This window comes from Panthera leo, chromosome A2 (genome assembly GCF_018350215.1).
Source record: "Panthera leo isolate Ple1 chromosome A2, P.leo_Ple1_pat1.1, whole genome shotgun sequence".
Taxonomy (NCBI): domain Eukaryota; kingdom Metazoa; phylum Chordata; class Mammalia; order Carnivora; family Felidae; genus Panthera; species Panthera leo.
In genome coordinates, this window is record NC_056680.1 from 80,631,662 (window position 1) to 80,644,665 (window position 13,004).

The 13,004-nt window shown below is 34.9% G+C and overlaps 1 protein-coding gene across 3 annotated transcripts in view; it reads right to left on the bottom strand.

Moving 5' to 3' along the window:
- The window catches only part of FAM185A (family with sequence similarity 185 member A), a 90,355-nt gene that overhangs the window by 30,631 nt on the left and 46,720 nt on the right, over window positions 1–13,004 (bottom strand). For all 3 annotated transcript variants that reach the window (XR_006196569.1, XM_042916201.1, XM_042916193.1), the window contains exons 6-7: window positions 7,379–7,474; window positions 2,363–2,497 (exon numbers count right to left, since the gene is read on the bottom strand). Coding sequence is in view for 2 of the 3 variants with exons in the window: in XM_042916201.1 (XP_042772135.1) it covers window positions 2,363–2,497; window positions 7,379–7,474 (231 nt within the window). In the remaining variant the exon portion in view is untranslated. The remainder of the gene's footprint in view (window positions 1–2,362; window positions 2,498–7,378; window positions 7,475–13,004) is intronic.

Consider the following 13,004-nt stretch of genomic DNA (forward strand, 5'->3'; position numbering starts at 1 on the left):
CTAGGCTAAATCTATTCTGCCTGTGCTCAATCAATGGAACAACAAAGCCTGGATGATAGTACATCTGTTTACAACATGACTTACTAAGTACTTTAAGTCCACTGTTGAGGCCTATTTTCAGAAAAAAAGATTCTTTCCAAAATATGACTGTTCATTAACAATGCAGTGGTCAGTCACTCAAGAGCTCTGATGGAAAGGTATAATGGGATTAATGTTCTCATGCCTGCTAACACAACATCCATTCTGCAGCTTACGGATCAAAGAGCAATTTCAACTTTCTATTCTTATTATTGAAGAAATACATTTCATAAAGCTATAGCTGTCATAGACAGCGATTCCTCCGATGGATCTGGGCAAAGTCAATTGAAAACCTTCTGAAAAGGACTCATTCTAGATGCCATTAAGAACATTCATGATTCATGGGAAGAGGTTAAAATTTCAACATTAGTAGGAATTTGGAAAAAGTTGATTCCATCCCTCATGGACGGCTTTGAGAGGGTCAAGTCTTCAGTGTAGGAAGTAACTGCAAATGTGGTGGAAAGAGGAAAAGAACTAGAAGTACAGCCCGAGGATGTGACTGAATTGCTGCAATCTCAAGATAAAATTTGAATGTATCAAAAGGTACTTTTTATGGATGAACAAATAAAGTGGTTTTTTGAGATGGATCTATTCCTGGTGAAGACACTGTGAAGACTGTTGGAATGACAACAAAGAATTTAGAATATTTAGAATATTCCATAAACTCAGTTGATAAAGTAGCAGCAGAGGTGGAGAGGATAGATTCTAATTTTGAAAGAAGGTCCACTGTGCGTAAAATGCTACCAAACAGCATTGCATGGTACAGAGATATCATTTGTAAAAGGAAGAATCAATGTTGCAAACTTCCCTGTCATCTTTTAAAGAAATTGCCACAGCCACCTCGACCTTCAACCTTCAGCAACCACTACCCTTACAGTCAGCAGCAGCCATTGACATCAAGGCAAGAAGATTATATGACTCATTGAAAGCTCAGATGATGATTACCATTTTTCAGCAATAAAACATTTTTAATTAAGGTACCTGCATTGTTTTTTAGACATAACGCTATTGCACACTTAACAGACTGCAGTATAGTATAAACATAGCTTTTATATGCACTGGGAAACCAAAAATATTCATTTGAATTGCTTTATTGCAGTGGTCTGGAACACAGTATCTCTGAGGTATGCTTGTATTTAAAACTGAAACCTGATCTCATGAAGACACTCCACTGCCACGACTGCCACCACCACCACTGCCACACACATTTTTCCAATGCCGTTCTGGTAAGATTTTAAGGAAAACTTTACCAGCATTAATTCTTTTTTTTTTTTTTATCGTTTACATGTATTTATTATGTACATGTATACAATAAATATTTTAAAAAGTAGTATCAGCCATCAATGCAGCCGAAGGTAATTTAAAAAAACGTGCAAAAGCCATTCACATTTCTGGGACTAAGAAATTGTTATATTAAAAGAGCAAGTTTACAATGTGCCTAATACCAAACCAAATGTGTGTTTATTGCAAACATATAAAGGTAACCTTAAATCTTGCATTCTATGTATTTAGATGATTTTTAAGGCCAACAGTTAGAAAGCAGCTTTACCAGCAAAAAAAAAAAAAAAAAAATTAATGGTTTAAAAAATTTTTTTTAATTGTGGTAAAAAAATGCATAACATAAAAGTTACCATCTCAATCATTTTTAAGTTTACAGTTCAGTAGTGTTAAGTATATTCACACTGTTGTGAAACAGATCCTCAGAACTTTTTCTTGCAAAATTCAAACTCTATACTCATGGAAGAAGTCCCCATTTTCCCCTTCCCCTACCTTCTGTTTCTATGAACTTGAGTACTATAGATATCACATATAAGAGGAATCATACAGTATGTGTCTTTTTGTGACCAGTTTATTTTACTTAGCATAATGTCTTCAAGGCTTATGCATGTAGCATGTGACAGGATTTCCTTCCTTTTCAAGGCTAAATAATATTCCATTGTCTATATAAGCCACACTTCACTTAACCATTCATCTACCAATAGACATTTAGGTTGCTTTCACCTTTTGGCTACTGTGATAGCGCTGCTGTGAATATGAGTGTGCAAATATCTCTTGAAGATAGAAAAATATTTTAAATGGCTTTTATCCAATGACAGGTTAGTGAGTAGTTCAAATTAAATGTCTGCATTGTGCTACCGATAAGCAGTTGGAAGAAAAGAGTGTCAAAACACCAAAATGTGACCGTGTAAAGGAATAAAAGACTAAAACTGCAGTTATGTATACCATATTTCTACTCATGTACAGATGACTATTCACCTTACATAGCAAAACGCAGCACCCTTACCAGTAATTATTACACCGTCATCTTTATGAGCTTCAGCCATTTCTTGAACATGGACTTCTGAGTTCACGTCAACCTCTTTCCCTGATAACTCTAAACGAGCTTGAAGAGAAGATGCGACCTTGACAAGAATAGAGCCTGTAATAAATTTAAACGAGTTTATTAATGCAAAGAAATCAAAAGTACCAAGGGCTATTTGGAAAATGATTGAAAGGGCAGCATTGCTCCTAGAACCCTGTCTTTACTCCTTGGCATATTTTATTTAAACAGCAGTGCCTTTTCCTTACTCCATTCACAGTAATTCTTGTCAAGGGTATGGGTCATTAGAACATTATGAACTCCTTCTGCCAAGAGCTCTATCTCGTCAGCTTACCCAATATCAGAAAAGTGTAGTGTACTACACATGTAGTTTGTAAATAGTATTTACCATTAATTGAGCATTTGCTGAGAGCAAAACAGCTTAATTAGGTTATCTCTTCTAATCTACATATCAACTTTATAAGTTATTATTGTAATCCCAATTTTACTTGCTCAAGTTCCCAATAGCACTAGTGTTGCAAACTAGATTCACTTCAATGACAACAGGGCCCATGCTCATAACCACTGTGGTATTGCACATAGTGCTACCTCATCATATTTTAGGACTTCGGTTTTCACTGATCACTGACACAACTAGAATCCTAAACTCTTGTGTTTTCAGTTGTAACCTGTGTGTGTATGTTGGGGTGGGGGGTGGGGTGGAATGGGGGAAATAACAATAATAAAAAAGGGAACATTTGAATTTCAACTGACTCATGTTTCTTTTCAATTCTTTTCAATGATATCAATGGATATCAGTCTTTTTGTGTATGAGACAAGACATTCAACTTTATTTCCACTACAATCTTATAGTAATTTAAGCTTTTAAAGGAGGCAATAAGAAAAAGTACTCTGTTAGCTAAGTAATAATTTTCCAAAACAATTACATCTGTTGGGGTTGCAGTGCAAATTCATCAACACACTCCTGCTTCAGAAGTTTTTCTTTCTCTGTTTCTCATAAGTCAAATAAAATAAGTAAGAGACCCCTGCCATAAAGCATTAGGTCCATTTCCTCTGTGGACAAAAGTGGTCAGGACGACTTTCATTGTGAATGTTGCAAAGATTCCTTTTAAAATGCACTCATTTATGGGTCACTGTTTGTCTTTTAGTTTGGTTAGCATCAGATTAAGTTTCCCTAATTTCATATCTTCTCAGCATTCCTAACTGAAGCTGGAAAGTCTGAGCTAAAACTGATAAACTCTCATAATCATCCCTCAAAAAGGGGGGAAATAAGGTATATCACTACAACTGGGTTATATTATTTAAAAAACAAATTGCTTTTCAAGATTTAAATGTAAACTACTGACAGGAGATTCCCCATAACAACAGATATGAGGGATTTAAGTTAACAAAAAGTAGATTTTTAAAACCTTTTTCTAGGACTTTTTAGCTCTAAACAAATCAAATGTGGTAATTTTATGAACACTTTTTTCTGTTTTTAAATGAAAAAGCGATGTTAAATATGTGAGAGCTTTAAAAATGTTAAGCAAAATAGGGGCGCCTGGGTGGCTCAGTTGGTTAAGCATCTGACTCTTAGTTTCAGCTCAGGTCATGATCTCACAGTTCATGAGTTAGAGGACCACAATGGGCTCTGAACTGACAGAACAGAGCCTGCTTGGGATTTTTCTTTTCCTCTCTCTCTATCCCTCCCCTGCTTGCTCATGCTCTCTCTCTCTCCCTCAAAAAATAAATATATGAACATAATTTCTTAAAAAATTAAAACAATTGTTAAGCAATGCAACTAGCTCTATCCTTATCTTTCTCCACATTCTTAAAAACAAAAATCATCACTACCAAAACTCCATTACTGTCTGTGAAAGAATTCTCATGACTTGAAAAATTTTCCAAATCTCCCATCTTTAACACTATATTGTTTAGAAAAGAGAACTCTTGCTATATCTTCAACCTCCTTCACTTCATAAACTATTTTGATGGTTACTGACATCAACCCACACTGGTCGTGGAGCCTACTTAAATAAAGTTTAAGCCAGCTCGGGGCTTGAACTCATGACCCTGAGATTGAGACCTGAGCTGTGATCAAGACTCGGATGCTTAACCAACTAAGCCACCCATGTACCCCTCAATACCATTTTTTAAAATTAAAAGGTGAACTAATACTAATTGTACCATTTACTGAAGACATACTATATTAAGAACAGTGGTTTTATCAAGGACAAATTTTAAATGGAAAAGTAAGTACTGAGATGCAGGTCTGACTCTTAAGCCTATTAAACATGGCCTCTTTGAAAGAATTAATAAGGTCATCATGTTAACTCATAGGAAGAAAAAACAAGCATGCAACATTCTTTTTCGCGTGGCAAAATGAAGAACATCTAAGAGACTCAAGGGGTTGGCTCCCCAACCCTACAGCAAGATAGCAGCAGAGTTGGAAAGGATTCTAGGTGTCTTTACTAACCATTAAGCAACAGAATCCTGAATAATTTTCCATTACTCTAAAGTTACTGTTCCCAAGTGTAATTAAAAGACCTGACAGAAATTTTTGTTTCCAGTTATCTTTAAGCTTCATGCCATTTCCAATAGGAAAAAACACGAAGTTATAATCCTAATCAAATTTTGTTATATCATACGCTATTTCAATAGGTTACTGGAATAACATTCCAAATAATGCTCAAGAGTATTTTAAGTGAAGATTAACAATGTTTTTGTTTATTTTATCTTTTTGCCCATCCATATACAAAACAGGAAATAACTTTCATATAAGAGCTACTTATTCAAAACTCTGTTTTTACTCTGTTACTAGTTACATTAAATTAGCAATGGTTTACATTTTTCTCTTTGGGCCTTCATAATAAGAGAATGCATTATATGACTTAAAAAATTTTTTTTTAATGTTTTTATTTATTTTTGAGACAGAGAGAGACAGAGCATAAGCAGGGGAGGGGCAGAGAGAGAGGGGGACACAGAATCTGAAGCAGGCTCCAGGCTCTGTGCTGACAGCACAGAGCCTGACGCGGGACTCGAACTCCCGGACCATGATATCATGACCTGAGCTGAAGTCGGACGCTTAACTGACTGAGTCACCCAGGCGCCCCTATATGACTTTTATAGCACTTACAAAATACCCTGAATGGCATTACTGAAGATCTCAGAAATTTAGAGAAAACACAATATTATCCTATTTTAAAGGAAAAAAAAATGTGATCTTGCAAAATCAAATCACACCTGTGTGTCAGCAAAAAACCTTCTGTTTCAGGCCTCTGTGTTTGTAGTTTTATTTTGACACTCTGAAAAGAGAGCCTTGTTGCACAAAAAAGTATTAAACCAACATGACCAAAAATATTGCTAACATCAGGAATAACCGGTTTCTGTAAGGAAGTATTTTCCTTGTTATACATATAGCTCTGTTCTGGCCAATATGCAATATCTTCTAGACTTTATTAAAAAAAATTTTTTTTAAATGTTTAATTACTTTTTAGAGAGACAGAGAGAGAGAGTGAGAGACAGACAGACAGACAGTGCATGATCAGGGGAGGGGCAGAGAGAGAGGGAGACACAAAATCTGAAGTAGGCTCCAGGCTCTGAGCTGCCTGGGCAGCCAATGCAGGGCTTGAACTCATGAACCACAAGATCATGACCTGAGCCCAAGCTGGATGTTTAACTGACTGAATCACCCAGGCGCCCCTACTTAAAACAATTTTTAAACAGAGCTATGTTTTTCAGGGCAGCTGGGCTCAGTCAGCTAAGCATCTGACTCTTGATTTTGGATCAGGTCATTATCTCAAGGTTCATGAGATCCAGCCCTGCATCAGGCTCCACACTGATGGTGTAGAGCCTGCTTGGGATTCTCTCTCCCTCTCTCTGCCCCTCTGCTGCTTGTTCTCTCTCTCTCAAAATAAATAAATGAAACTTTAAAACAAAAAACAAAAACAAACAAAAGCAAACAAACAAATAATAAACAGAGCTATGTTTCTGAACTTTCTGTACCCAGGCCACTTCAGCCCCTATGGGCAAGCTATTCCAAGTATCTGAGCCACTTGGCACCATGTACACAAAGACTTGTATTCAGTCTTCACGTGACTAAAAAATGTATTTTTAATGAAATACTTGGATTCTTAGAAAAGTTATTTGTAACAGATATATATATAAAGAGACATGTCATACTAGTCTTAATACTAAGTCAACAATCACGTTAGAGGAACTTCCTGGTGATACCTTTATTTTGGGATCATACTTTGCAAAGATTTCTCTAGAGAAATTCTTCTCTTCAAGAAGGTCCTCTTACATGAGGGTAGAAAAGCTTCCAAAAGAATGTATGGGAGCATTTTCACTCAAAAGGATATTCTATTTCAGACATAAAACCAAATTGAAAAACCCAAACACTAACAATTCCACAGTAACAGTCAATATATTGTAACATTAAAAAAAAATTTTTTTTTAATGTTTATCTTTATTTTTGAGACAGAGAGAGAGAGCATGAGCAGGGGAGAGGCAGAGAGAGAGGGAGACACAGAATCCGAAGCGGGCTCCAGGCTCTGAGCTGTCAGCACAGAGCCTGACGTGGGGCTCAAACTTGTCAACTGCAAGATCATGACCTGAGCTGAAGTCAGACGCTCAACCAACTGATCCAACCAGGTGCCCCTATTGTAACATTTTTGTTTGCACTACAAAGGGAATGATAGTATTTATGGCCATCTGTTTCAAATCAGTCTTGATTTTTTTTTCTTTTTAGAGATTTTATTTTTAAGCAATTTCTATATCCAACGTAGGGCTAGAACTCACAACCCTGAGATCAAGAGTCACATGCTCCACTGACTGAGCCAGCCAGTACCCCCTCCAGTCAATCTTTAAATCAAGTTCTATCAGAAGAAATCTTCTTGAGCTCACGATGTCAATACAGATAATCTGACCATCTGTTTCCTAGATGTTACATAAAACCTTCTGTACACCATATGTCAAAATAAAACATTCCACTTGGCTAACCTTCATGAGATTTTAACTCCACTTTCCCTAGTTGGCTGACGTAAACATCTATTGCACCCAGATGAGTTGAGGCCTTTAGACATCCAGAGGATGAATCTAGGAAAAAAGAAAAAAAAAAAAACATAATCATTCTTATTGTAGTAACTGAAATGAAAAATTTGAAATAAAAGGCTCTGCTTCAGCATTAGGATAAGGCACTAAGAGTCTTGCAACGTTCTGTATTTTCCTCATAATTATGCCATCTTTCACTTAAAAATGAAAACAGTATCAGAAATCTACAAATCTATACCTAGATAACTAACAAAAAATCCCTATCTATAGTAACCTGCATAACTTATTGATAAACATGTTTATTCTGCAACCTAATATATAGTAAGGACAGTATGCAAGCAGTAGATCCTTGACAGCCAAGACTATTAAGCACCATTGATATATTTAGTTTATTCTCAACTTTCAATATTTCCTAAAGAATTTTATCTCATGTACAGACACATAGGAGTGGTAGCTAAGTTAACAAAAATAAAAACTTCTGATGTTTTCTCCTTTTAACAAATTTGCTAGTGCTAAAAAAGTACTGTAACAGTGAAAGATTACTTTAGATAAGAATTTGTTGCATTTCTTAGGGGGCAGAAATGGAGGAAAAGGCAGTCACTTAAAGAATGGGTGAAGCTTGTTTATATCTAAATATTTCTGTTCAAGTATTTGGAATTAAACAGATATTATTAAGTCAGGAGAAGAAAATCAGAATTAAGTGGTTCTGATTTGACACTCAAATTTCTCAGTTGTCATTGACCCTACTTTTCAAAAAACCAACATTTCAAGTTGAAGAAAAAGCTGATAAAGTTAAAGAAGTAAGTGAAAGACGTTGAAGAGTCAGCACTAAGTAGCTTCTCTTTCCTCCTCAACTATAGCAACTGAACCTTTTAATTTACCTGCCCTGAGAAAGGCCAAAGCATATTTGTTTTAGAAAGGCCTCTTAAAAAGCTTATTTTATCAGGAACTTTTATTAGGAACTTTACTACTTCAAAGTGAAAACAAAATAGGGAGTGTGGTGAAAATAATGCCAAAAATTATATTATATTTTTAATAAAATGTGGAGAAAAAACATTCATATACTAGACATCTTTCTTTCAAGTTTTAAAGGACCCCAAATAAAGAAAACAACTTGGGAATAAGCTGGTTAAAATCTGACCCCAAGATAATTTATAATAATTATCTGTAATCTATACTGAAAATTGCCCTTTATCAGACCCAATTTATTTAATTTTTAAGTATAAAAAGTAAACACTGATGCTGGGAAATTAAGTCACTAGTGATAAATGACATAGAATAGTTGGGCAAAGAGGAATATCTCTCTCCTCAGTTACCAACAGAAATTCCTTTTTTATAACCTCTTACTGCATCCTAAAAGAAGCCAAGTAAAAATATACTGTGGTTAAAAAAATGTGGACTACACAATGTGTGTATTATCCCAGGTTGAATGAAGTAAAATATTTGAAACATTAGTTTGATTTCTTGCTTTCTCTAGGGGGCTAAAAACACAAGATTTTCATGAGGCTAATAAACAGTACTTTTCACTTCTCCCCCCATCCCAATGGGAAATAAACAAGAGCTAAATAATTTTCTCGTAAGCCACTGAGAAATTACATCCTCATGTTATCAGTCTTGAGCTCTGATAATGGCCAATTCCTTGAAGACTGTTTAAAAAAAATTAAAACTCAAGATACGTTTTCAAAAGAGAAAGCAAAAGTGATATTTAAAAAGCTATGGAGCAAAACAAACACTAATTTTCTTTTGTTTTCTATAATACACATGACTGGAACTAAAAATTAATTCTCAAGAATCAAATTAAGGCTTTCTCTAAAAAATTTCATTTTTGTTTTGGAAATTCACATAATGGGTAAATTCCATAGGTCTTGGAAGAAGACTTAAGGGAAATATACATTAGAGGGTGGGTGATTAAGAAGTGAACAGACGGGGCGCCTGGGTGGCGCAGTCGGTTGAGCGTCTGACTTCAGCCAGGTCACGATCTCACGGTCGTGAGTTCGAGCCCCGCGTCAGGCTCTGGGCTGATGGCTCGGAGCCTGGAGGCTGTTTCCGATTCTGTGTCTCCCTCTCTCTCTGCCCCTCCCCCGTTCATGCTCTGTCTCTCTCTGTCCCAAAAATAAAAAAAATAAAAAAAAAAAAAAAAAAAAAGAAGTGAACAGAAATCATTAATCCAGGTAATGTTTGCAATAAGTAGACTCTCACAGAGAGTCTTCTATCATCCCAATTCCAATTTTGGACAAAGATCTTGTTTGATTTGAGTTTTCCCAGAAAATTACAGATACAATTAGGAAAAAATGATGTCAACTACCAGTTAATCACTATATACAACCAAAAAAAAAAAAAAAAAAAAAAAAAGAAGCTATTTGTAATATACATTTAGCTAACAGCAAAGAATAATAACTACTTGAAAGGCTAAAATTCCAAATTTTGCCATTTTCTTTCAGATAATGGGAGAATTCTCTCAAAATGGGTCAAACATGTTCAGAAAGATTTTCTGAATTTTTTTTTTTATCACTTTACCTTAAGTTTCAACATGTAGATACTAAGGAACAGCAACACAAAAGGTATTTTTTCATTTCTGCAACTTAATTCCTACACTTCCAAAGCTACACTAATTGCATGAACAAGGAACAAATTTCATACATTGGACATAAAGGATTTGCAAAGGCAGAATTTTAAGGTCACTTCATGTAAAGCTTCCTAAATTAGTGCCCTGCTTGTTATTCTGTAGGGAGGGAACATACAGAGGCTGGGCTTAAAGGAACAGACAAGGCAAAACCACCCCACTCAACCATGAACATATTTCTCTTTTTAAAGATAAAATTACTAGTACATGGCTTCTGGCAGTGCCTTCCAAAAAAGGGAACACATATAAATTAAAAAGAAAAGGAGGTGTCTGGGTGGCTCAGTCCAATGAGTGTCCAATTCTTGATTTTGGCTCAGGTCAGGATCCCAGGGTCATTGCACTGAGCCCCACATCAGGCTCCAAACTGAGCATGGGGCCTGCTTGGGATTCTCTCTCTCTCTCTACCTCTGCCCCTCTCCCCCACTCACACTCTTTCTCTCTCTCTCCCTAAAATTAAAAAAAAAAAAAAGGGCAACATAAGGCAAAGAAAGTAAAGTGAGGTGAACAACTCTATTATACTTCTATCTTACTGTTATCTATTATCAAGCTTTGCCTTGTCCTGTTGACTCATTTTAAATAGAAGATGATCTGGTGTTCCAGAAAAAAGGCATTTTTAAAAAAAAATATGAATCCAAGGAAAACCCTGGTTCTGATATACATAATCAAAATTTTTATATCACTTCAGCTTCTGAGAGAGATCGGTGTTACGGAAACTAGAAAGTACAGGGTTTTGGGAGGTGAGTGGTAATGTGTATACAAAATCCAAATGACTGATGAGATCACTTAAGAATCTGATCAATTATATTGTCTAAACTCCTTTGACCTGAATTACAAATATTCTTCTAAATAAAGGAATCATGGGAAAACTACTTCATCTATTATCCTGAAATCAGGATAATACTTAAATAATCTGAAGTCTCCTAATATTCCAACTTGATAATACTATATAACTTTATAATATATGTAGGTGTAAGACAACCTATACTACAAAGGACAGGAGTGGATAAATGAATCTATTTGACATAATACAAAATGGCATAATATTAATTCTAAATAGACTGTGAAAAGTTAAGTTTCTATATTGAAATTACTAGAAACTCTGCTAAAACGTCATGTAAAGAGGCATAAATAAAAAGTCAAAAGGAAAATTAAAATGCAATTCTGAAATATATCAAATTAATTGATAAAGGCAAAAAGCAAAAAATAGAAAATACAAAATAAAATAAAATGGTAGACACATATCCAACCATATCAATAATTATATTAAATGTTAATGGACTGTATCCTCCAATTAAAAGACAGTTTGCAAAATGAACTTTAAAAAGTAAGTGCCAACTACGCTGTCTATGAAAAAGGATTTTTAAACAGATAGACTGAAAGTAAATGAATAGAAAAATATATACCATGCTAACATTAAGCATAAGAAGGCAAGAGTGCCTTTATTATTACTAATATTAAGCATAAGAAGTGAAGAGTGTTTTCATCATTAGATGAAGAAAATTCAAGACACAGAATATTACCTAAGATAAAGCAGGGCATTTTGTAATGATAAAAGGGTTAATTCAACATACAGCCATAACAATCATGAATATGAATATCATAAATAACAGAGATTCAAAAACCAAATGTAAAGCTGACAGAATTCATTGAAAAATTTAACAACCCTCTCTCAGCAACTTATAGAACAGCTAAGACCCCCCAAAAATGTATTATACCGTATGCTCATTTCAATGGCATGTGACACAGAAATTCACAAGATAGAACCATATGCTGCTGAATGATAAAATAAACTGCAATAAATGTAAAACAACAACAACAACACTGAAATCACATAAAGAATTTTCTCTGACCAGAATGGAATTTAGTTAGAAACCAATAAAATAAGAGATCTATAAAAATCTTAAATATACAAAAATTTAAAAATAGACTTCTAAAGATCAAAGAAGAAATCAAAAGCACAATTAAAAATCTTCTAAAGAATGATTTTTAAAATGCAACATTTCACAGAACTAGAACAAATGATCCTAAAATTTGTATGGAACCACAAAAGACCTTGAATAGCCAAAGCAATCTTGAAAAAGAAAAGCAAAGCTTCAGATATCACAATTCCAGCCTTCAAGTTATATTACATAGCTACAGTATCAAAATAGTATGGTACTAATGCAAAAACAGACACATAGATCAATGGAACAGATTAGAAAAACCAGAAATAAACCCATAATTATATGGTCAATTAATCTTTGAAAAAGGAGGAAAGACAGTCTCTTCAATAAATTTCAGTTGGGAAAACTGGACAACTGCATGCAAAAGAATGAAACTAGACCACTTTCTTACACTATACACAAAAATAAATTCAAAATGAATTATAAACCTAAATGTAAGACTTGAAACCATGAAAATCCTAGAAAAGAGCACAGGCATTTATTTCTCTCACATAAGCCATAGCAACATTTTCCTAGATATGTCTCCTGAGGCAAGGGAAATAAAAGCAAAAATAAGCTATTGGGACTACATCAAAATAAAAGCATTCTGTACAGTAAAGGAAATAATCAACAAAACTAAAAGGCAACCTAAACGGGAGAAGATATTTGCAAATGACTTATCTGATAAAGGGTTAGTATCCAAAATATATGAAGAACTTACACATGTCAACACCAAAAAGCCAAATAATCCAATTAAAAAATGGGCAGGAGACATGAAAAGAAATTTATACAAAGAAGACATCCAGATGGCCAACAGACACTTGAAAGGTGCTCATCATCATTCATCATTGGGGAAATGTAAACCAGAACTACAATGAGATGTAAACCAAAACTACCTCACACCTGTCAGATGGCTAACATCAAAAACACAAGAAACAACAGGTGTTGGTGAAGATGCGGAGAAAAAGGAACCTTCTTGCACTGTCGTTGGGAATGCAAACTGGTGTAGCCACTGTGGAAACCAGTATGG